This window comes from Trematomus bernacchii, unplaced genomic scaffold (assembly GCF_902827165.1).
Source record: "Trematomus bernacchii unplaced genomic scaffold, fTreBer1.1, whole genome shotgun sequence".
In the NCBI taxonomy this organism is placed as follows: domain Eukaryota; kingdom Metazoa; phylum Chordata; class Actinopteri; order Perciformes; family Nototheniidae; genus Trematomus; species Trematomus bernacchii.
The window spans coordinates 841,398-867,066 of NW_022987778.1; the positions used below are offsets into that span (position 1 = coordinate 841,398).

Sequence of the window (25,669 nt, forward strand, 5' to 3'; positions counted from 1 at the left end):
AAAACTCTCAAAAATAATGACTATTACATGACATGTTACTTGTTAGACGCTTTTATCCAAAGCGACTTACATACTCAATACTGTGGGCAATCCCCACAGGAGCAATTTGGGGTGAAGTGTCTTGCCCAGGGACACAACGACATGCTGACTGCAGTGGGGTTTGAACCTGTGCTCCCCTGATCCGAACACCAATGCACTAGACCACTGTGCCACACGCCTATCATCCAATATTGTTTTAACTACATCATAACTAAGTTATTATGCATTCATAACCGTACAATCCTGTTGTAATTTAATGTTATGGCCCCAAAACACATTACACCACATATTGCACACGTGCATGTGTGTGTTCAGGTTCAAGTGTTAGTGCACATATTCTTTGAGAAAGGTCGAGTTCCCGTGGGGGGGGGGGGGGCAGCAGAGGGAGGGGAGACCAGGTGCATGTTGCGAAAAAATGATTGTTACAGTTGATGAAGGAGGTGGGGGAGGGGTGTCTAAAGTCAAAGATGAATCTTGATTGGGCCAAATTTGACCTCGAGTCACCCAAAACAATTCTGCTGGGTCTCCCCAGACCCGACACCAAATGATACACTTTTTTTTTTAGAGACCTTCAGACTTGGCTAAAATGGTAAAAATCAGTTTCGTAGTGTTTATATATCTGTTGTGGAGGATATCATGAAGCCTTGTTCCGATACAAAAAACTAGAGCAGTTATTATATAATTTTAACTTGAAACGGGTCAGGGGAGAACCGAACACAACATAAGGGTTAAAGGAGTGGTTAAATATCTGGTTTGACTTGTGATTTGCACATGCCAGAGATAAAGCAGGCCATGAGAACCTAAAATGAATTTTTGAAATGTATACTTCCTGGAAGCCAGTGTAAGGTAAAAACATAAGTCATGTGATAAATTGCCTCTGGTTAGACAACTGGCAGATGAGCTCTGTACCACCTGCAGTCGATCAATTTGGTTTGGCATGTGCAGAATTCCTGGCATGTAAAATAGTGTCTGTCAAAAGTGAAGACGGGTAGTATCTTTTGATGTTTCTCTAAGATGGTAATAATTAGCTGTGGTGAGTAAAAACTAAATGACTGCACCGGTTTCATGGGAACTTCTCATGGGAACTGAGAAAGTGAATCGGCAGGTGTTTTCCAAGTGATTTTTCTGTTGCAATTTGTTTATAAATGTCTTTGATCTCAAATGACTGAAATCTAAGTTTTTTAGCAGCTATTTCCACATAAATATTCCGCCCCTTATCTACTGGCCACTTTTTATTATTGGGTCTTGTCTTTAGAAAGCTGGTTTAGATTTAAGAATAAAAATGATCCTTTTATATTCAAAGTGTTTCGTTTAACTTCACCTTTTCAATCACAGGACCAGGAGGAGATGATAAAGAGACATCAGGAGGAGATGAAGATGTTGCATGAGAAGTTGGACTTGCAAACGGACACCTCTCTCGACCGCTTCAAACAGACGGCAATGGTACGCACTTATCCATGTCTAACCTTTACAACCTTTTTTCTGACAGATGGTGCAGGTACAGTCCTTAACATCAGAAATGATTAGACTTAAAGGAGTCTTCACGTCTTCAAATCCACCGCGGAGAATACAGAAGGGCAACCATGGCAACCATGCTCGGGGGGGGGGGGGGGGTCTTCTTCGCTGCTTTTGGTGTATTTTGTGGCGGAAGTACAGCGGCACTTACAGGCCCGGCATATGTACTACAGCGGGTCGAGCGGTCTCGTGTGGACGGAAGACTTTTTTGATATCAAATTCGGTTCGTTTTCGTTATCGTCTCCGTGTGGCTAAGTGTACATGTTTTGTAAAGTGTACATATTTTGTTTTAAAATAACTGCCATGTGTAGAATAAACAAATAAATAAACAAACAACTCACACAAATGTCACCTCTTCACATTCTGTTGATAGTTTTCAAGTTATAAACTTAAGTTCTGGCAAAATATTTGTTTTACTTTGCCCCTTTAAGTCCCTTGGTGTATTTATATGTATGGTGTGTTATAAACAACATGTTACACCTCATTTCCAGTGTTTTATGGGATAAATCCTGAGAGTAATTGAGATGTTCCTCAATGAGTCTTTTACCACTTTGATTAGTTTGTCAAAGTCAATTGTATTGTCAATCTTTCAGTTTGTGTGTACAGACAGAGAGATCGAAATACCGTTTCCCACAATCCCGAATACAAAATATTCAAATATGTATAAAAATATGTATATACCTACTATATATACACAATAAACAGACATATTTATACATATGCTCACATTAAGTCATAAAGACATAAATAAAAGCACACGTTTGAAGCAGTGTTTTTTAATAATGTACCCTCCATCTTTTTGTCCAGGAGTTGATGAAGAAGCCCAGCATCAGGGTGCCGACCAACAAGCACCTGGAGCGCCTGGCTGAGCTGGAGCAGACGGTTTCTGAGCAGGACGGCTCGCTCTTCTCCGTCACAGAGAAGCTGAGGCTGAGCAACGCTGAGCTGGAGAGACAGAGGAGCGCCATGGAAACACTGGCTAAGAAACACGCCGAGGAGACATCAAAGTGATTATCCCTTTTATTGAAAACGTTTTTCTTTCGTCAACTGTGGGGATTATATTCAAACAGAATTATAATCCTTTATTTCAAGTAGTTTGGTTAGTGATGAAATGAATGATAAATGCAATTATTATCAGCAGCAGAGTCCTGTACAGGTTCAGTTTGTCAAAACCAATAAAGCTCTGAACCAGAATCAACATACTACCAGCAATTATCTCCAAAAGTTACCCAGTCCCAGACCAACACCTAAAATAAGACACGCTAACCGTTCTGTAATTTAACTCACAGGCTGCTACACAGTCAGTGGTCCCTGCATGTTATTTGCCGAACATATTCATCATCAGGGTGTCCGCGGGGTCTTAAAAAATATTAAAAGTTGATAAATCAATTTAGCGAAAATTAAGGCTATTAAAAAGTATTAAACGGCATTTTCCAAGGTATTACATTTTGTAGCTTGTCAAATTTGACGTCATCTGAACAGGACATCGCACGCTCACTGCTTGATAGCGCGAAGGTCCGTTTACGCCGGTTGTTAAACAACTTCGTTATGGGGAAATGCAAGTCTGCGTCCAAATGGTTGGAAGATAAGGAGGAAGGACAATCAATACTGTATATAGTCAATGTGAGGTAAAGCGTGTCGCCAATGTAACCGGTTAGAACTCCAAGTGGCGATGAGGTCTTAAAATGTATGGTAAGGGTCTTAAAAAAGGTCTTAAAAGGTATTACATTTGACTTCAGGATTTCTGCATATACCCTGATCATGAATTTGCAGTTTTTTGTACAAAACCACATTTAATACCCCTACAAACTCTTAAACTCCCCTCAATGCCTTATTCAGTTTAAAGAGCTTTATTTTTACGGTGGTTTATACTAGCTTCTCTGTTCTTAAATCACAAATCCAGCCGAGAATATAATACCAGACTTCTGATTAGAATATGTCAGGTCTTGACCCTTCCCTGGATCCTCAGTGATACAGCCGCCTAACCCAGACGGACAGAGAATTTTTTAGTCTCATTTCATTAAACCCCAGTTTAATAGATGGCTAATTACACAGTAACGTTGAAATGCCCTAACAGGAATGCACTTTGCTAATGTGTGTCTCATCCAGGATTACATCTAATATACAAAGGCCCAATAGTAGAGAAACAACTAGTCCCTGTCAGTTCAGCAGTTCAGCAGTTCAGAGTCTACTAAAAGTACCGTTTAAAGCCTGAAATATTTACTGAACCCCCTTTCTGAACAGATGGCCTTGAATAACTTAAAATACCACCATTCAAAGGTTTCCTATCTGTATGCAACAACACATTTCCTTGTTCGCTTTCTAAATGAATCATACAGGTTTCTGCACCATAACACTTCGATGAAGAGAGGGAACAAGCTGTCACTTTCAGACAGTTTGGAATAACATGATTTTAACAACCTTAAAGTGATTTAATGGGCAGTTGAAAAGGTTAATAGTTTAGTTAAATCAGCCAAATCACTGAAGTCAATGAAAATATGCTTTTAGGAGTTCAGCAGGTCATTGGGGCCGGCCGAGAACACTCCGAATGACATGACACACACACACACACACACACACACACACACACACACACACACACACACACACACACACACACACATACACACACAAAACATGTTTTGATTTAATTTGATTTGATTTAATACTTTACTAAGAACTACCTCTCAAAGGACAAGGTCACTCAGCATTTCTCAACTCCCAATAAACGTTGAACGTGAGATAGAGTATATTGTAAAATTGCATCAAGTTAAGCTATGTAGAATGTCAGAAGGTGTTATTAATACATAGTTCATGCAAAGTTTATGCCTACACACACACACACACACACACACACACACACACACACACACACACACACACACACACTCAGAAACACTTGACCTCTGAATCATTTCAGCATGCTTGAGTTTAAAACTGGCTGCCAAAGCGTGGAAAAAAATATACAATTGCATTCTAGGCCCAATCAAATGCAAAAAATTACATTTGATTTTACTGTAACCGTACAGCGCTTACATATTCAGTTTCACAGGGGGAGTTGTCCCAGTATAAAAGCTTAAGATGTTCTCACTTCTGTTAAACTGGGACTTTATTTACCGAATTTAACAGAAATGGGTTAGGGTTTTCTATGCTTACTGCTGGCAAACAATGTTGGTTAGGTATGTTCCCCTTGAAGAGATTCTGAGGATTGTCAGCACGTGACCAGACAGGAGTCCCAGTTCAGGAGCATGGGAACGGGGCAGAAGAGTCATGCATAAATGTCAGTTATCAGATAAAGAATACTTTCACCACACTTCCTTGTTGTCAGACAGCCCGTCCAAAACAAGGAACTAAAAACATTTATCTAAGATCTCTTCAAAGCTACCAGACTTTGACAATGATGAAATATATAGCTTAACTGCCGTTTTGTTATTCCTGTCAGTTTTCTCCAAACTACAGGACGTTTGTTTTCATGTCTTGAATCATGACTATACCCCCTTGTTAGCACATAAGCTACAGTACAGAACACAACAGACACATGGTCAGTAGAAAATGCCCCCCCAGCTGGTTAGAGTCAGTGGTAATGACTTGGACTTGACGTAGATAAAAGTAGTCCTACTAAAAAAACTGTTATAATAACAGTTAAAGAAGACATGTTATGCTCATGTTCAGGTTCATATCAGTATGTTGTGTCTCTACTTTAAAGAGTCCTCTCCTGCTCATGTTCAGGTTCATATCAGTACTGTATGTAATGTCTCTACTTTAAAGAGTCCTCTCCTGCTGATGTTCAGGTTCATATCAGTACTGTATGTAATGTCTCTACTTTAAAGAGTCCTCTCCTGCTCATGTTCAGGTTCATATCAGTACTGTATGTAATGTCTCTACTTTAAAGAGTCCTCTCCTGCTGATGTTCAGGTGTATATCAGTATGTAATGTCTCTACTTTAAAGAGTCCTCTCCTGCTGATGTTCAGGTGTATATCAGTATGTAGTGTCTCTACTTTAAAGAGTCCTCTCCTGCTGATGTTCAGGTGTATATCAGTATGTAGTGTCTCTACTTTAAAGAGTCCTCTCCTGCTGATGTTCAGGTTTATATCAGTATGTAGTGTCTCTACTTTAAAGAGTCCTCTCCTGCTGATGTTCAGGTGTATATCAGTATGTAGTGTCTCTACTTTAAAGAGTCCTCTCCTGCTGATGGTCAGGTGTATATCAGTATGTAGTGTCTCTACTTTAAAGAGTCCTCTCCTGCTGATGTTCAGGTTTATATCAGTATGTAGTGTCTCTACTTTAAAGAGTCCTCTCCTGCTGATGTTCAGGTGTATATCAGTATGTAGTGTCTCTACTTTAAAGAGTCGTCTCTTGCTCATGTTCAGGTTCATATCAGTATGTTGTGTCTCTACTTTAAAGAGTCCTCTCCTGCTCATGTTCAGGTTCATATCAGTACTGTATGTAGTGTCTCTACTTTAAAGAGTCCTCTCCTGCTGATGTTCAGGTGTATATTAGTATGTAGTGTCTCTCCTTTAAAGAGTGCTCTCCTGCTGATGTTCAGGTGTATATCAGTATGTAGTGTCTCTACTTTAAAGAGTCCTCTCCTGCTGATGTTCAGGTTTATATCAGTATGTAGTGTCTCTACTTTAAAGAGTCCTCTCCTGCTCATGTTCAGGTTCATATCAGTACTGTATGTAATGTCTCTACTTTAAAGAGTCCTCTCCTGCTGATGTTCAGGTGTATATCAGTATGTAGTGTCTCTACTTTAAAGAGTCCTCTCCTGCTGATGTTCAGGTGTATATCAGTAAGTAGTGTCTCTACTTTAAAGAGTCCTCTCCTGCTGATGTTCAGATGTATATCAGTATGTAGTGTCTCTACTTTAAAGAGTCCTCTTCTGCTGATGTTTTGGTGTATATAAGTATGTTGTGTCTCTACTTTAAAGAGTCCTCTCCTGCTGATGTTCAGATGTATATCAGTATGTAGTGTCTCTACTTTAAAGAGTCCTCTCCTGCTGATGTTCAGGTGTATATCAGTATGTAGTGTCTCTACTTTAAAGAGTCCTCTCCTGCTGATGTTCAGGTGTATATCAGTATGTAGTGTCTCTACTTTAAAGAGTGCTCTCCTGCTGATGTTCAGGTGTATATCAGTATGTAGTGCCTCTACTTTAAAGAGTCCTCTCCTGCTGATGTTCAGGTGTATATCAGTATGTAGTGTCTCTACTTTAAAGAGTCCTCTCCTGCTGATGTTCAGGTGTATATCAGTATGTAGTGTCTCTACTTTAAAGAGTCCTCTCCTGCTGATGTTCAGGTGTATATCAGTAAGTAGTGTCTCTACTTTAAAGAGTCCTCTCCTGCTGATGTTCAGATGTATATCAGTATGTAGTGTCTCTACTTTAAAGAGTCCTCTCCTGCTGATGTTCAGGTGTATATCAGTATGTAGTGTCTCTACTTTAAAGAGTCCTCTCCTGCTGATGTTCAGGTGTATATCAGTATGTAGTGCCTCTACTTTAAAGAGTCCTCTCCTGCTGATGTTCAGGTGTATATCAGTATGTAGTGTTTCTACTTTAAAGAGTGCTGTCCTGCTGATGTTCAGGTGTATATCAGTATGTAGTGTTTCTACTTTAAAGAGTCCTCTCCTGCTGATGTTCAGGTGTATATCAGTATGTAGTGTCTCTACATGTCTCCATGCTTTAATGTTCAAAAAGCTCTTTATTTTTCTCATACTGCCTGTGCTGCAGCACCTCTTTTCACCCTCTGTCTGAAACCAGAGCCCAGTCTGCTCTGATTGGTTAGCTGGCCGGCTCTGTTGTGATTGGTCAACTGCTCAGAGATGTCCCGCCCCTTAGCCTATCACGTACAATGTGTTGGAGCGCTAGACCTAAGATTTTCATCGACATACACTGTAGCTATGTACGTATGACAAATAAAAGCCTTGAACCTTGAACCAATAGAAGTGCAAGTTTTAAATAGTGATAGCATTATGTTACAAAAGAGAAAACAAAGGTTTTTTTAGGGTTTAAGGGGTTTTACCATTTACCATTTACATGCACAAAACCTATATAACACACTACTACTTTATAACATCTGCTCCCTTTTAAAACACACTAACAGCGGTGATTTGTTGCAGGTTGGAGGAGCACCATGCCTCCCAGGTGAAGGCTCTGACCGGTGACAGTGAGGATCAGACGAACAGAATCGCCCAGATGGAGAAGGAGATGACCTTCCTCCAAACTGAGCTGTCCGCCCAGAAGGAGGCCAACGTGCGCTCCCCCAGCAACACCATGAAGAACCTGGTGGACCGACTGAAGGCTCAGCTCACCCAGAGAGAGAAGCAGCTCAAGGTTCTTTTATCACATAAATTCACTTCATGGATGTATAAAGAGATATGGATACAGTGTTGGAGGCGGGGCCACGTTCATGTCCATGAAAGTTGCTTTTTGTAAATATAAACTGGCCTCTTGGTAAACAAAAATACCCAAATCTTCACCCCGAGTATGTGCACTTGCATTTTCCTTAATAAGCCCCGCCTCCCATTTGATTTAAGGCAGTGTCAGGGCCGGTCTCAGCTCAGTCAGATTGTATCTAGAGGTTCAGGGGGTTAATGTGCTCTTCTGTAAATCAGGGGATTACCGGTTCAGTCCCACACCGGCTGTAAACATGTCGAAGTGTCCCTGGGTAAGATAACTAACCCCAATTGTTTCCAGAAGACATGATGCAGTGTTTTCCATACATTGATTTATTTGTGGCGGGCCGCCACAATTATATGTTGTCCGCCACAAATGGATCTCGTCATTTTTTTTTGGTGGTCTAATGGATAGTGAGGTGGGATGATGATCGGAAGGTTGCGAGTTCAAATCCCGCCTGGAACACCACTACTAGTGTGCCCTTGAGTAAGGCACTTAGCCCTCAGTTACTCCAGGGAGAATGTCCCTGTAATTGGTCATTGTAAGTCGCTTTGGAATAAGGCGTCTGCTAAATGCCTAAATTGTAAATTGTAAATTGTATTTTTGGGAGAATAAACCCCACAGATCCTCCACTCCGGTGTGTCTCACTCATTAACAACGCAACACAGAGCAACAAGAACGTTGTCTACAGTAGCCATGAACTCGCATGTATTTTCTTATTTGGGGCCACCCAAATAAGTCAAGGGGCCTTTGACTTTTCTTGCCGGGGGGGAGGGGGGCGGGTGCGGTGTGGTGCCCCCATAAATAGAATCAAATTCTGTGGGAAACACTGACATGTCTATGGTATTGAAGTGTATGTAAGTCCATTGGTCAGTCAGACAGGAGTCAACACCCTGCTCACTGCCTGAGGGCTTGGTTTACTTGTCCCTTTGTGGTGGTCTGCAGAATAATAATTCTAACTGCACTCATCATATTTACGTTATCTGGCATCTCTCTGCTCTCTGTTGTGTTTCCAGGCTCTCAGTAAAGCTCTGCTGGAGCTGCGGGCGGAGATGACGTCTGCTGCCGAGAGTCAAGTCATCGCCGGCGCTGCTCAGAGAGAGGAGAGCCTCAACGTTCAGATGCTGGTGGACAGGCACACCAAAGACCTTAAGGTACTCAATAAAGTCAGACTGAAGCATCCTTTGTGCATCTGTCAGTCCTCTCAGTAGATACAGAGCTGAATCCCACATCAAATGCACGCTAAAGGCTCTTTGAGCAGCTTTTCTCTCAGTGATTGTGCTGTTATGTTAAATGTTTGTTGTTTGTTTTTCATGTATTGCGTCTTGATATTTGCCTGTTGATGTTACACATGGAGCTGCTGTGATGCAAGTCAAATGTCAGACTTGATCCGACCATTCAAGTATTATCGTATCGTATCGTAAGTTGGGAGCCCTTCATTATAATGACATGTCGTACATACAGTACATGCCAACCTTTCCAAATCCAAAAGAGGTAGGTTTGCATGCCCAAATTAGGTAATCAGAAGAAATGGAACCCCAGTAATTACATGTATAAACCATGTATTTAACATATATTGCATCATTTTATGCATTTCTCAGAAAAAGTGGTAGTTTGGTAAACAGTGACATCAACGACATGTTTGGTCTGTGAAATGCCCGAAAAGTAAAAGAATGGGAGATAAATATCCCCAAAGTCTCCACATTTGATTGTATTTTGAGTGTTTCTGGTCCTCTTTCAGTTGAGACAGTGTAGATGAAGGATGTGTCAGGATGTAGGAAAGCTAGAACTCTTGTGTGAACATGTTATGTTGTTGACATATGAGAGTCAAAGGTTTGCACAGAGCGAAATATCTTTGTGTTGCGTCATCAATCAGAAAATACTGCATTAAAAAAGTCATTTCCTGCATGTTTTTACTGATAAAGTGTGATATAAATAATGTACAGGCTTTCAGATTGCTGTAGTTCACTAAACAGAGACATTAACGACATGTTTGGTGTTGAAAATGTCAGAAAAAGTGAAAGAATGGGAGATAAATATCCCCAAATCTCAAAATGGTATTGTATTTTTGGTGTGTTTGTGGTCCTCTTTCAGTTGAGACACTGTAGGTGAAGGATGCTTCAGGAAAAGACCAAACACTGGATGTCTTTCAGTCGCCAACATGTGTTTTCAAGGCACTGATATTAACGGGGAAACCCTGCAGGACTCAAATGCCTCGTCTCTGTTCCCCTAACTCATTTGGGAGTGATTACCCATCAGCCCCGGGGGTAACGCTGCCCTTCCTCTGCACTTTGTTTCACTTTCAGAAACACAGAGGACTGTTTGTAAGATGGGATCACAGACACGCTGCAAACGGTGTGTGTGCCAAAGGTCGAGTCCAGTGTCTATGGAGTGTCATTTTCATTTGTTATAGTTTAGTCGGTAGGCGGTAGAAACATGTCAAAAGCAGTAGACTACCGCCCAAATCGGTAGGGTTGGCAGGTATGGTCGTATTTCATTTCACACATTTGGGAATAGCTGTTGATCTTATAAACTGACATAAAGAAAGCTTGGGACGCGAGTTATGATTATATTTCCTATAAAGAAACAGAAAATAATCGACTATGTTCCCAGTAAAGACATCTAGTCGACTCCAATTTGGCTTTATTCCTTTTATTAAACACCACGACACCTCATTTGAGTCAGATATTAAAAGTCAGTAGATAAAAAAGCGTACTTTTTTTTATATCTAGTTTTTTTTTAAATGGTATTCATCTGTGTAGTATAATCTGACAGACAGTTGTATATTCTACATTATGCTAACATATTGTTATACTTGTATTTGCTGGTATTAATAAAATGCCTTTAGCCTTTCCAATACAACCATGTGTTAGTCGGTTTCTCAACAATCTGCTACTTCCTTGTGGTGCCAGCTGTGTGTACTAGTAAAGGGTAATTGAGTCTGACTGAGTAATGGGGACAATCATTTCAAAATTGCTCCAGTATTGAGTCAAAAAGGGCTGCAATATAGTTGGAAAAATGACTCTGTAATTGTTCAAACCCTTTATAACACACTACAGGAAAGGGGAAACCCATTATACTGTGATTCATTCAATCAGATAGATTGTCGCTCTCTATCGGAAGGTCACAGGTTCGATCCCCAGCCCCATCTCAATGTGTCCTTGTGCAAGATACCTCTGAATTAACCTCTGAAGCCTTTCTGTGAATGGCTGAATGCTCACTTGTATATGTAAAAGCGCTCTGAGAGTTTGCAAAGACACAAACACGCTATAAAAAAAGCAGTCCAAGCGATAATTTTGTTGATGAGGGGGGGGTGATAATGTCTGTAATATGTTGATAATGTTTGCACAATATGAAAATCGATAGCATCAAGAAATTGTATGTCCTTTTGGTGTCCAAGGAGGGCATGAATGTTTAACCCTGATGTACAACAGGTGCACTTATGTAAGCATCTCCATGTATGTCTTTTGACGCAGGTGCGGGTGCAAGAACTTAATGAAGAACTTCAATCGGCAAAGGATTCTGCAAGAGGAGCAAGAGGCCGGGAGAACAGCCTGAGAGAGGAAGTGGACGGGCTGACCCAGGATCTGCAGAGGAGTGCGAAGGCTCAGAGACGCCTGCAGGCGGAGAGGGAGGAGCAGGAGCAGGAGGTCCAGGAGCTGAAGCAGAAAGCCAAGAGGTTCAGCAGCGCCCTCCAGGTTAGACCCTCTCAGGGAGTTTCTGAAAACACACAGAGCTCCTGATTTATTAGGAAGCACGCAGCTCAGCGAGACTTCAATCTGAAGTGTATTGTTGCTGCTGCAGCCACATGACAGCCAATATCAGCACAACATCATGAGCACAAGACATTCAGACAATTCAATTGAAATAAATTGAGGAATGCATCAAGAATGGAATTTTACATTCTTCTGAGATCTAAGATAAACTTCTCGGGTGGAAACCAAATCAAATCATTCGGCTCATCTGGTGGATCAGTGCCCTCCAGCCTTTTTTTAAACTACAGTCCAGATTTGTCTCAGGACTTTGGCTGCACCTCTGTTCATCATATCTTTTTAACTTTGCATCTTTTTATATTTAAGCAATAGCTCACGACAGGCCGTGGTATATGGCCATTATATCACAGTTAAGGGACGTGGTTCGGCCCGACGAATGCAGTTTGCTTTTCAGCCCAACTGTATACAGTTAAATCGACCGGACTTCTTTCTGCAGATGTGAGCGTCCTTAACAACGGTCAATAAGTCCTTGCTGCACATGTTTCTATCTTAAGCTTTGTTAGTTAGTTAGTTTCGTAACGGACGTAATGTAACAGTTGTAACGGTTGTAGCTTTTTCTCAGACGCGGAGGGAAACATGACTTGTTGTGAAAAGTAACTACAATGATATACGCTCATTATATCACGGCTAAGAACCAATCAGATTGCTTGATTTGACTTGTCCGTTTTATAAATATATTTATAAAACGGACAAGTAAAATCAAGCAATCTGATTGGCCGAACCACGCCCCTTAGCTGTGATATAATGAGCATATACCACGGCCTGTCGTGAGCTATTGCTTAAATATATGTATACTTGGCTGCATCTCTGTCACTCATGCTTTTTACATACATTATTACATTTTAATATATTTTTTGAATTATATTTTAAATTGTATATACGTTTTTTTATAATATATTTATATTTATATATATATTTACACTTTTGATATATTATAATTATAACAATAATCATTTAGAATTTATATTCATGATAAAATAAATAATATATTTTTATACAAATATTTATGATAATGTCTTTCCCACTGTAAACAGTAATTCAAATTATATTTGTTATAAAACCCTTACAAAAACCATTGTATATTGTGTATATAATGTCTATAAATGTGCGTGTGTGACTGTAGCTGCTGGAGATGAGTGTTATTAGGTTATCGAGGGGCTGGATTTAATGGAAGAATGATGGGAGCATCCGCCAGCTTTACTTAGAGACTGCAGGACTCCAATGTCTCTATATGGTTTGCTATGGTTTGTCTCTCGTGTCTTCAGCAGGAAGCCAAGGGTTGTGACCCTGAAGGGAATGAATACCTGTTGTCTCCACTGTACACTGTTTGACGAAAAGTGAGATGCTATGAAATCTTCTCGTCTGTATTCGCTGATCAGAGCCAACCAGAACCAGATGGGAAGGGGCCGAGCACCGAGAGTCTGCACAAGAAGATCAGGAGGCTGGAGTCTGAGCTGGACAAAAGAGCAGAAGGGAAAAATGTCAAGGATGATCATGAAAAGGTTTGCACATCAGTTCTGTTAATCACATTATCATCTGTTTGCACGTTCTCCTGATGTACGACTTGTTTCTCTGACAGACCAAAGGAGAAGTGGTGCGTTGGGAGGAGGGGAAGAGATGGCAGGCCAAGATGGAGAAGCTGAAGAACTCATTGAGGGATAAAGAGAGAGAGAACGAAGCCCTTTTGAAACAGCTCAGCACTCTCAGAGACCTCTATTCCAGGTCAGTGTGTACATCGTCCTGCTCGCTGCTCCCTTTGATCTTATCTTTGGAAACACCACATCATCACTTAAAGCTGCGACATGGAGCGGGTTGATATGAAAGTGATGCTAATTGGGTCTTTAAGTACTGATTACTTTCATTATTGAGCAATTCAGATAATTCTCTTGAAAATGAGTTTTGTCTATAAAATGATAATATAAAAAAAAGACCATTATCATTTTCCAGAGCCAGCAGTGTTTATATTCCTTCTTGTATCCGACCAACAATAAATACAATATTTTATTTTATACGTTTTTAATCAAATCAGTCGAACTTAAAAAGTCACATTTTCTAATACACATTTTTTCTTTTTCAAAATAAACTGTGCTTACTTTTTTTTTTATATTTCTTCTTATTTTGTACCTTTCAAATATTTGTTTAAAAAGCTTTCATTACAACTGAATTCCTCTTCCTTTGTACAACATTATAAAGTAAATTCCTTTTATGTTCAAATCGCCGGGGCCGGATCATCTTTCTTTATATATATCCTGCTTACTTGAAGTAAACGGTTATTTTGTGTTTTTTTGTAATTATTGAGTGTTCTTGTATTTTAATGTGTGTTTTTAGACCTCGGGACTTTGGGAAACAGTATTTCAATCTTTCTGTGTGTACAAACATATTTTGAGACTGACAATAAAGTTGACTTTGACTGATTCTGATGCTCTGTGTTTGCAGACTGGAGCAGGAGAAGAGCTCTCTGCTGAGGAAGATGAAGGGTCGAGGCGTGACGGCAGATCTTGTGGTGGGAGTGCGCAGCGCTGAGATGGAGACGGAGCTGGAAGAGCTGAAGAATAGGAACTCAGAGCTGGAGACACAGATCCTCACCATCAAGTAAATAACAGTACAGTCATCATAGTATACTTCTGATATCTTTAAACAAGTCTTTAGGATGTTAGTTCCAGTTCCTTTAATACAAATATATGTAGTTGTGTATTTATAGTATTCAGATCCTTACCATCAAGTAACTCACGGCCCGTCCACACGGCGGCGTGCGTTGAAGCTTCAACGCTTCTGCCCATTCACTTTGAATGGGGTGACGTCACGCTTCGCCAAACTGCATTGTGGTCGCTTCGCTTTGCTCGCTTCAAAAGTTGAGCAATATTCAACTTTTGAAGCTTCGACGGAAGCGTCAGCCAATCAAATCATATGCCAGTACAAGCTCTAGCCAATCAAACCGCGTGCTTGTGTGATCACCCTGATCATGTGATTGGTTGTTGGTCGAGTTTCAGACACGCCCACCGGCAAGCTTCAACGCACGCCGCCGTGTGGACGCTGCGTAACAGTCTTTAAAATAAGTCAAAACAATCATAATATATCTTTTTAATGTTAGCTTCTTTAGTATACTTGTACATAGTTGTGTATTTAAAAGTCACTATTTTTTTGGTCCAGAACTATTACATTTATTTGACCTATATTTACATTTGTTACAGCAAAGACAACAAAGCAGATACAAAGACAAAAAAAAGGGGTAGACAAAGCAAACAATACAATAATGATCCAATAAGTTAACATCTTAGGTACAAAAAGAAGCCACTTAGTGAACATATAAAGAGTTTTGAGGTAGCAGACAATAATAACATCATGAATTGTAAAAAATATACATTTATTTCTCATATTTCCCAATTCCTTAGGGTTCATTTGCACTCACCTTCATCATTTTTAAGTGTTAATTGTAAAAACAATTGTTATTTAGTCATTTATGCGCATTAATTCACATTTAAATGTTTGCGGAATTACAAAAAAATGATAAAATGTTACGATGCATTTTACAAAATCTAAATTGTACTTGCATTTAAACCCCAAGACGTTGGTTTCCAAGTTTGTAAATCCATATTTGTTGACGAGTTTGTCTTCAATCCAGATGCCTCGTTATCCGCTCAATACAGGATCCATTGAGAGTTATTATACTGATTACATTTTATGATTTATTATGTTAGAGACTGTCATTTCCGTCTCTTGGAAAACAAACCAGAGTAAGACTCATTTCAAAGTGTAACTGTTGCATTCAGCTGATAACAACACGAGATGTCACTCCATCACCGTAACATATTATCTTCTGTCTAAATGTCATGGAGTTCTGCTTTGTAATGATTAGCTATTTATTATCATATCTTATCACCATTATTAATTACACATCGTCATTTTATGGACGGAGAAATTGATGTGAACATAGATTAATCGAGTATTTCAGTAGGAATGTTACATCGTCAATCTTTTGTCGGGAATGACTGATATGCAATGGTTTTTGTAATATCAAATAAAACAATAAAGCTTTCTGGCGAGTAAGCATTCAAATGTTATCACTATTTAGCAATGGTGTAAAGTAACTAAGTAGATTAACTCAAGTACTGTACTTAAGTTTGAGGTACTTGTACTTTTCTTGAGTATTTCAATGTTGTGCTACTTTGTACTTCTACTCGAGGTAAATCATGTACTTTGACTCCACTACATGTATTGAATATCTTTAGTTACAGATGTGGATGAATGATGTGAAATATAATCAAGTGTTAAATCAGACTTTAGTTCCACCTGGAGTAAATTCACAAGCTACCCTGCAGTATACAAAGTCATTACAACTAGCTGCACCTTTACCAGCTTTGAGAACACTTTCATGATCAATCATTATAAAACATATCATATATATTATTCTGAAATGGACCAATCTGCACAATGACTACTTTTACTGTCGCTACTTTAACTATATTTTGATGATAATACTTTTCTACTTTTACTTGAGGAACATTTTGAATGCAGGACTTTTACTGTAACAGAGTATTCCTACACTCTGGTACTTCTACTTTTACTCAAGTACAAGATCTGAGTACTTCTACTTTTACTCAAGTACAAGATCTGAGTACTTCTACTTTTACTCAAGTACAAGATCTGAGTACTTCTACTTTTACTCAAGTACAAGATCTTAGTACTTCTACTTTTACTCAAGTACAAGATCTTAGTACTTCTACTTTTACTCAAGTACAAGATCTGAGTACTTCTACTTTTACTCAAGTACAAGATCTTAGTACTTCTACTTTTACTCAAGTACAAGATCTGAGTACTTCTACTTTTACTCAAGTACAAGATCTGCGTACTTCTACTTTTACTCAAGTACAAGATCTTAGTACTTCTACTTTTACTCAAGTACAAGATCTGAGTACTTCTACTTTTACTCAAGTACAAGATCTGAGTACTTCTACTTTTACTCAAGTACAAGATCTTAGTACTTCTACTTTTACTCAAGTACAAGATCTGAGTACTTCTACTTTTACTCAAGTACAAGATCTTAGTACTTCTACTTTTACTCAAGTACAAGATCTGACTACTTCTACTTTTACTCAAGTACAAGATCTTAGTACTTCTACTTTTACTCAAGTACAAGATCTGAGTACTTCTACTTTTACTCAAGTACAAGATCTTAGTACTTCTACTTTTACTCAAGTACAAGATCTGAGTACTTCTACTTTTACTCAAGTACAAGATCTGAGTACTTCTACTTTTACTCAAATACAAGATCTGACTACTTCTACTTTTACTCAAGTACAAGATCTTAGTACTTCTACTTTTACTCAAGTACAAGATCTGAGTACTTCTACTTTTACTCAAGTACAAGATCTGAGTACTTCTACTTTTACTCAAGTACAAGATCTTAGTACTTCTACTTTTACTCAAGTACAAGATCTGACTACTTCTACTTTTACTCAAGTACAAGATCTTAGTACTTCTACTTTTACTCAAGTACAAGATCTGACTACTTCTACTTTTACTCAAGTACAAGATCTTAGTACTTCTACTTTTACTCAAGTACAAGATCTGAGTACTTCTCCCACCTCTGCTAAACAGTTGAGTAACTACCTTAACTATGACGTTAAACAGTAAAAAATAAACTTTAAAAAAATACCCTAATTAATAGAAGGATTTTATTTTTATATATATAGTATAAATATATTTTTTTAAATCGATTTTTGTTCAGAAAATGTAGATATACTGTCAATAAAAACAAATTAAATTACTTAATTAATCCTGGAAATTGTGTTTTGTCACAGTTGATCCATTTTAGAATAAAATACAAATGAAAAAAGATAATAATAATAATAATACAAGCAAATGTGAAAAAAGTATGAATGTGCAATACAAATATATATACAAAGAAAAATAAGAAATAAACATTTATATAAACAAAATAATTTAGCTTAAAATGTAATAAAAAAGACATGAAATAGAAATGTGCATTAGATAAACAGTATTGTGATAATCCAACACTAGGCTGTAATGTTGACCTCCTGCCATGTCATTGTCTGGCCTGTTGTTCTCATCAAGTCTGTTTACTAAACAACAAATCCTGACCCCTCAGAGAGCACCAGGCGTTGCCTCGTGATGACGCCATGGAGAATCTGATTGAGAGGAACCGCTTCCTGGAGGAGAGGCAGCACTCTGCAGAGATCCAGACCCTCAAAGAGCCTCCGTCCAGACCCTCTGTGAGTGCTGCGGAAACAAGACCCTAATCATGTTCAGATACCCTGATGATTCACATGGGGACACAAATACAGGCTGATCTAATGTGGAACCTAAAGCGCCAAACATCATTTTATGTTATCTTCACAAGTCACTGTTGGACGGCAACTAAGTACATTTACTTAACCTGTTCAGCCCCGAGCCTGTTTTTCAGGTTTCAGGCTCGAAAATGACATGCCCAAAACAAATGACTACAACTTAACTTCTAAAAGGGTTATATGAATAATTTCTTTTATCAAAGCAAGGTTACATCTGTGAGTTGGATGTAGAAGTGTCAGAATCAATATAGATTTTTCTCAGTCAGAGTAAATTCAGATGGAACATAGCAAAAAAAGGTAAATTCTTACCTCCGCCTAAAGAAAAAACATTACTTATAGTGAAAACCACCCTTGAATGATGGGATGGTAGACTAAAAGCTTTAGGAATCCAAAGTATAACATATAATAAGTACCCTGTATCAAGATTGAGGCAAAACAAGTGACATTTGACCTTTTTCGAGATATTTAGCAAAAAAAAGGTCCAGGCGGAATAAGCTTTCGGCACATTTGGGTACATCTGGTTCCATCAGTGCCATTTGACCTTTTTCAGGTACCAGACTATAAAAATTGTGTATTACATTGAATTATCACCATAGGTATTCATTCCATCCAAAGAAAAAGACATTTCTAAAAGATTAAATAAAAATAAAAAATAAAAAATAAATATATATTTTTTTAATTTAATTTGTGGGAAAAAAAAGGACCCGCCGACGGGGTCTTTGGGGCTTAACAGGTTAAGTACTGTTCTTAAGTATCATTTGAAGTTACTTTTACTTACTTTCTTGCTACTTTACACACACTACTTTGCACTTTGATTCTGCTCCATTTATCTGACTGCTTAAGTCACTTTGAAGACTCGTAAATAATACAAAACATTATCCACAATGCACTCATCATGTTTAATTTTAGGTTAAGATAGAACTTTATTGATTTATTTAGAAAATTCGCCAACTACCCCGCAGTATATAGTAAAAAAAAAAATCTCCTCCTTTGACGACTGCACCCATAAAGTAATGAAAACATGAATGCATCAATTACTATAATGACATCATATAATATACATTATTCTAAAATGGGCTGTTTTGCCGAACGTGTACTTTTTATGCTTTGGCACTTTTCCTTAAGTAAAATCTTTAATGCGGGACTTTTACTGGTATCAGAGTACTTCTACACTGAGGTATTACTAGTTTTCCTTTAGTAAAATATCTCAGCAGTTCATTCACTGTTGCTTTGGGGGATTTTCATTGAAGACATCTGCCTTTTTAGCCATCTCTCACGAAACAGTGAATAGATGTATTGAAAGTAATCCAGGTTAAATGAAAATGTCAGCGCTATATACATTAGAGAGATTATAGTACCTGACGTTTATTACTGTTGTACAGCAGGCAGCTCATGTCCCCACACATACTGAACAAGACATGTTGCACTCTCTGTATGATCTGTCCCAGTTCCATTCAGTGTTTTCCTCCTATCTCTTTATTCATCATTCTTTAATCTCTTTCTCTCCTTCTTCACCGGATTAAATGTGATTCATTGTGAAGTCAAAAAGCTCCTGCTCCGGGGCTTTGCGAGAGATTAGTCTTGTCACTTTTGATGTTGCGGACGAGTCATGCGAAGGGAATGCAGCTCCGCATCCTGGTGAGTCATACGGACGCTCTGAGAGCCCCGAAGCTGTGGGAGAACATGTGGACCAACAGAGGGAGACAGAGCAAACCCAGGAAGCTGAAGAAGAAACCCCAACCATTACTGTGGGAGAAGAGGATGCTGCAGAAGACAAGGAAGAAGACACAAACAGAGTTGAAGTTGAAGGAAATGAAAAGACACATAAAACAGAAGAAATTGAGTCTGAGGATCAGTCAGAAAGACCAGCATCAGGCACGTCAAATCGTGAGGCAGAACCCGGCGCTGACACCGACGCTGAAACCGTGAAAAAGGATGAAGGAGACCGAGATACAGATGATGATGATGATGATGATGATGTGGAAATTGAAAACCCAGAGGAAGCTGAGCCACAGGCAGAGCTGAGTGATGAAGTAGTTGCGACTACAAATGGGCTCACCGGGGAAGATAATGCCAAACAGCCGTGCTCAGCAGATCCAGATGTGGACCCCTGCTCCGTCCCGAGGAGAGAGGAGCGTGCACGGAGAGCAGACTGCAGATCAGTTAGAAACCTCCAGGTACTGCAGGCTTCTGTAGTCCCTCCGCTCAAGAGCTAGTGTTGTGTGATAGCATTGTGGCACACCTTTATTAAAAGTGAGTGGTGATATGCTGTTAGTGTGTGGCTTTCTTATTGCCTTGTCTGTTATGGTTATTGAAAAGCTATCATTGCTCATGTGTAGGTAGAGACAGTTTTGTGACCCCCCAGAGCCTTTTATTTTATTGTATAAAGCTTTTACATTTCATTTAGGACTTTCAAAGCACCTCTTCATCGTGGGCAAAGGGCTTCAGTTTCTTTCCCAGGGATGTTGACAGGCATCAAAACCACCTACCCTCCCATTGGTAGACGGCGCATTATCCCCTGTGTTGTGTGATAGCATTGTGGCACACCTTTATTAAAAGTGAGTGGTAATATGCTGTTAGTGTGTGGCTTTCTTATTGCCTTGTCTGTTATGGTTATTGAAAAGCTATCATTGCTCGTGTGTGGGTAGAGACAGTTTTGTGACCCCCCAGAGCCTTTTTATTATCTCATATTTCATTTAGGACTTTCCAAGCACATCTTCATCGTGGGCAAAGCCTAATGTAGGCTTCAGTTTCTTTCCCAGGGATGTCGACAGGGATCAAAACCACCTACCCTCCCATTGGTAGACGGCGCATTATCCCCCGAGTCACCGCCACCCCTAACCCACCCCTAGAGCTTTTGTTTTTGAGCATTCACCCTTCATTGTATAGCAGTGATGCTCTTAATAAAGTGTCTTCTTTTGCCTTGTGATAGACGTCAGGACGAGGCACTGGCACCCCCTCTCAGAGAGACCAGGACCTCCAAAAAGAGAACCTCCATCTGGCCTCTGAGAACCTGGAGCTGCGCTTTCAGCTGGAGCAAGCCAACAAAGACCTGCCAAGACTCAAGGTAAACAAAACCTCATGAGAGAAGGAGTTGTTCTGTGCTATATCATTGATTGATATACCAATGGCATCCTATAGCGCATGCTGGTATGTACAGTAAGGCGTGTGAAAGACACAATGAAGTCGGGCCCTCAACAAGAGCCAAGCTGAAGCCAAAACCATCACCAACAGTTATCTCATTTTTGTTGCAAATACTAATAATGTAAAGGGGACAATATATTATGTTGGGGATTTCATATTTCTTCTAAAAAAAATAACAATATTAAGAAATCCTTCCCCCATCATATTAAAAGAAATGAAAGCCAAAACCAGATTTGTTCTTGGCGCTGTGTCCACTGTTTTTCATCCATTGCTCTTGGACACGTTCTGTGTATCTTTTTACATTGGCTTTTATTTCAATTTGAGATGTGTGTGATGTGTTCTGTTCTTATGTTTGTTCCGTTCAGGACTCCATGTGGTCTGTGTTTTGTTTTTATGTTAACCTTATGTTTCTGCCTCATGTGGGTATTGTATTCATGTTTCTGTGGTCTTACATTTTAACTTTTGTTCTTACTTGTGAAGCACTTTGTGAATTGTATTTCTGTAAAAGGTGCTATACTAAATAAACCTATTATTAAAGGTGGGGTATGTAAGTTTGAGAAACCGGCTCGAGAAACACTTTTTGTTATATTCCATGGAATGCTCTTAACATCCCGATAGCAATGAATATCTTAAGTGCTTTGACAAAAAATCCATAAAAAAATGTCATCTGTGGAAGCCGTAGTACTGTAAAAAGCACGACCAATCATCTGAGCCGGCACGGCTAAAATAACTGGATGGCCTACCTGCCTGTCAGCCTTCCATCTGTGCACAAACTTATCTCGTGCCCTCATTGGTCATGTGCGCGTTCGTGTGTGTTGGAGGAGGGGCTCTGTAAGGAAGTGGCAGATTTTCTCCGGTTGTGTATTTTCAAATTCTAGCGATCTCGAGCTGGTTTCTCCAAAATTACCTACCCTACCTTTAATGTTGCACCTAGTTGATGCCCAGAAATGTCCAGAACACAGCAAACTGAGGAGAAAGGAAGGAAAAGTTGAGAAAAGCTGCGGGGTCTCTGCAAGTACAGACCCCACCACACAATTATGAATAATAATAATAATAATAGATTACATTTGATAGCGCCTTTCAAAGGACCCAAGGCCGCTTTAAATGCTGTGAACAAATAAACAAACAAGATGGGCAAATAATAAAGTAAACATTAAATACATAGCAGTGGGACTGTGATAGGTTAGGGGTCAAAGGCCATGGTGAACAGGTGAAGGATCTTAAATCATGATTGAGACGGTTCATATTGGATTTCCACTAAATTTGACCTTCTAATGAGAACTGGAATTAGTTTTTTGTCAAATCAAAAAGCAAATAAATATATATATATCTATATTAATCTGTACCATGTTTGGTTTTAGAAACAGTATTTTCAAATAATGTGTTAAAATAAATGAACTTGCCTTAAACCAAACACGACTTAAAGGGGACCTATCATGCAAAATGCACTTTTGTACGTCTTTTATACATGAATATGTGTCCCCGGTGTTCCAGGGAACTCACCAAGTGTCAGAAAACACAACCCTCTCTATTTTCCTCCATACCCAAATCTCTAAAAAAGGGGCTGCAACGGATCTGATAAAAACTGATCCAGATTTGAACACTGTCCTGACGTCAGGACGGTGGCGCTACGGCTATTGGGCCAACTCCACCAATCAGGAGGAGACAGCCACGGCCATTGCCGTTTGAAAGCGCTGGAGACGCTGTAGTACATATGCCAGGCCAGTAGATGGTGCTGTTCTCACTGAATCTGCCCTTGCAAAAACAGAGCTAAAAAAAGTCAAATTGAGCGAAATGAGGCATGGCTAAAATGCATGATCTGTTTGGTATTTTGAAAAAAAAAAAAGTATAAATATGCCTTATATAGGTATGGTCCTACACTATATTATTATGATATAGCATGATAGGTCCACTTTAAGTTATAGTGATAAAGTTGACCCCGTAATTTTAGTATCATAACTTACCAAACTTAAAAGACACTTCTCATGATTTGATTTGCCCTTTTTTTCACAGAATCAAGTGGTAGACCTGAAGGAGATGTGCAGCGCGCTGAAGAAGGAAAAGGCAGAGGTGGACAAAAAGCTGATGCATATACGCGGAGTATGTATCTAAAGTCACCTTCCTCTACACATAAGTACTTCCACAGAAATACCATCAAACACATGTCTTTATTTAAGGTGGAAAAACGTTTCATCTACCGAGAAACAAAAATAAAATAAATCAGAAACAGGTTTATCACCAGGTAGGTTGACGCGTACTGTACGAGGAATTTGACTTGATGTCGTGGTGCATACATACAAATTTAAAAAACACAGATAGAGAACTAGAAAAATATTAAAAATAATAATAAATATTGTAAAATATAACAGTATTTACATAGAAATGGAATAAAAATGAATAAAATATGGAATAGAAATCGGCAGTAATAACAAAAAATGATATAGATGAAACTCTGCTGAGGTTCTCCTTTAATATTTAATTAAACAACCTCCTGTTGCATCTGTAGATTATGAAAGATAATCTCATTTGTGTTCCTCATCAGGCCGGTCACAGCGGTAAGACAGTCCCAGAGCTGGAGAAGACCATCGGGCTGATGAAGAAGGTGGTGGAGAGGGTGCAGAGAGAGAATGAGACCCTGAAGAAGTCCGGGGCGTCGTCAAATCAAGACAAGATCTCTGCCCTGGAGCAACACAATGAGAAACTGAAGGTCCGTATCTTCGTGTGAACTATAATTCTGTTTGACATGTTTATATACTTAACTGTTCTGTGTCTACAGCTGACGGTAAATATTGTTGTTCTCTGTAGACGGACTATGAGAAACTGAAGAGTGCCGGTGAAGCTGAGCTGAGATCCAAACTTGAATCTAAAACCAAAGGACTGGAGAAAATAGTGATGGAAAACGAACGTCTACGCAAGGAGATCAAAAGGGTGAATATACACGTTTAGTTATTGCCTCAATGTGTAAAGACTCCTAATTAAGAGAAGCATCCTAATGTTTAATACTTTTGGAGTTATAAGTCTCTATATTCAAAAAACAGACACAATGTGAAGGAAATGTATCTTTGATGTACCTCAAATAAGTAAAGAGAAAACAGCTTATTTTAAAACATATTGGCTCAAGAAGTAGTGAACATTGTGTAACGTCTCTCTCAGCAAGTTTGTATGAATGGAAATGAGCTTTTTATGAGCAGCTTGAAATGAGAAATGTTGAACTCCAAAGATATGTAGAACTTTTACGCCAAGAATGCTTTTTGACAGAATGTCTGTATGTGTTCCTCATTTGAAATAAAACCCCTCTGAACACATGATTACTCCTCTTGTTATCCCACCTGGGTATGCATGTTTGATATGGTTACAGGCAGAGGTGGGAAGTAGTGGAGTTCAAATACTTCGTTACTGTACTTAAGTACCTTTTTCTGGTATCAGTACTTTACTCCACGACGACTTTTTACTTTTACTTCTTACATTTTGAACACAAACACCTGTACTTTCTACTTCTTACATTTTGAACACAAATACCTGTACTTTCTACTTCTTACATTTTGAACACAAATACCTGTACTTTCTACTTCTTACATTTTGAACACAAATACCTGTACTTTCTACTTCTTACATTTTGAACACAAATACCTGTACTTTCTACTTCTTACATTTTGAACACAAATACCTGTACTTTCTACTTCTTACATTTTGAACTCAAATACCTGTACTTTCTACTTCTTACATTTTGAATTCAAATACCTGTACTTTCTACTTCTTACATTTTGAACACAAATACCTGTACTTTCTACTTCTTACATTTTCCAAACAGGCTGGTTCCTTTAGTTTGAATGTGTGTTTGGTGGCGTGATCATTATTATTTAGAGTCATTGCGTGCCTATTGATTTGAACACGATCCGTGTATCCATCATTTCCTGGTCTTCTCTAAAGAAGAGGGACCAATGAAAACGTTGTCATGTTGCCGTTGTTCAGCATGGAAACATTCATTAGCTAACAATGACATTATTGTTCTATTAATATAAAGGGAGGTCAGGTACTCTTTAAAACAGCTGCTAGTTATGGGTACTTTTTACTGAAGTACATTTCAAAGCCCTCTTTACTTTTACTTGAGTAAAGAAGTTTTCTACTTTTACCAGAGTATTTTTAAACACGAGTATCTGTACTTCTACTTGAGTAAAGGATGTGTGTACTTTTGCCATCTCTGGTTACAGGAGATGGAAACTGTGGAGAGGATGAAGGTGACGAAGGCGAGTGTGGAGGTGACCAACGAGAAGCTGGAGGCCGAGCTGGAGGAAACGAAGCAGAGACTGAGAGCCTCTCTCTCCAAACCCATCTCTGAGGGGGCCGGCAGCAAGACCTCGAAATCTACCGTGGTGACAAGGTCAGAAAAATGTTAATAAATCCTATCTGTTAGTCTTATCTTAGGGGGTGTGGTTGGACAGTTACATTTGGTAAAACTGCAGCAGTAGAGATATATAGTCTTTGAGCATTAGGGAAAGCG

At 39.1% G+C, this 25,669-nt stretch overlaps 1 protein-coding gene across 1 annotated transcript in view; it reads left to right on the forward strand.

Annotated features, from left to right (window-relative positions):
* cep290 (centrosomal protein 290) overlaps positions 1-25,669 on the forward strand; it is a 79,386-nt gene that overhangs the window by 51,498 nt on the left and 2,219 nt on the right. The window contains exons 34-47 of the mRNA XM_034149171.1: positions 1,375-1,482; positions 2,362-2,561; positions 7,667-7,880; positions 8,960-9,097; positions 11,420-11,641; positions 13,096-13,218; positions 13,296-13,438; positions 14,153-14,308; positions 17,826-17,949; positions 20,957-21,091; positions 23,182-23,268; positions 23,711-23,875; positions 23,974-24,096; positions 25,380-25,549. Coding sequence (XP_034005062.1) covers positions 1,375-1,482; positions 2,362-2,561; positions 7,667-7,880; positions 8,960-9,097; positions 11,420-11,641; positions 13,096-13,218; positions 13,296-13,438; positions 14,153-14,308; positions 17,826-17,949; positions 20,957-21,091; positions 23,182-23,268; positions 23,711-23,875; positions 23,974-24,096; positions 25,380-25,549 — 2,108 coding nt within the window. The remainder of the gene's footprint in view (positions 1-1,374; positions 1,483-2,361; positions 2,562-7,666; positions 7,881-8,959; positions 9,098-11,419; positions 11,642-13,095; positions 13,219-13,295; positions 13,439-14,152; positions 14,309-17,825; positions 17,950-20,956; positions 21,092-23,181; positions 23,269-23,710; positions 23,876-23,973; positions 24,097-25,379; positions 25,550-25,669) is intronic.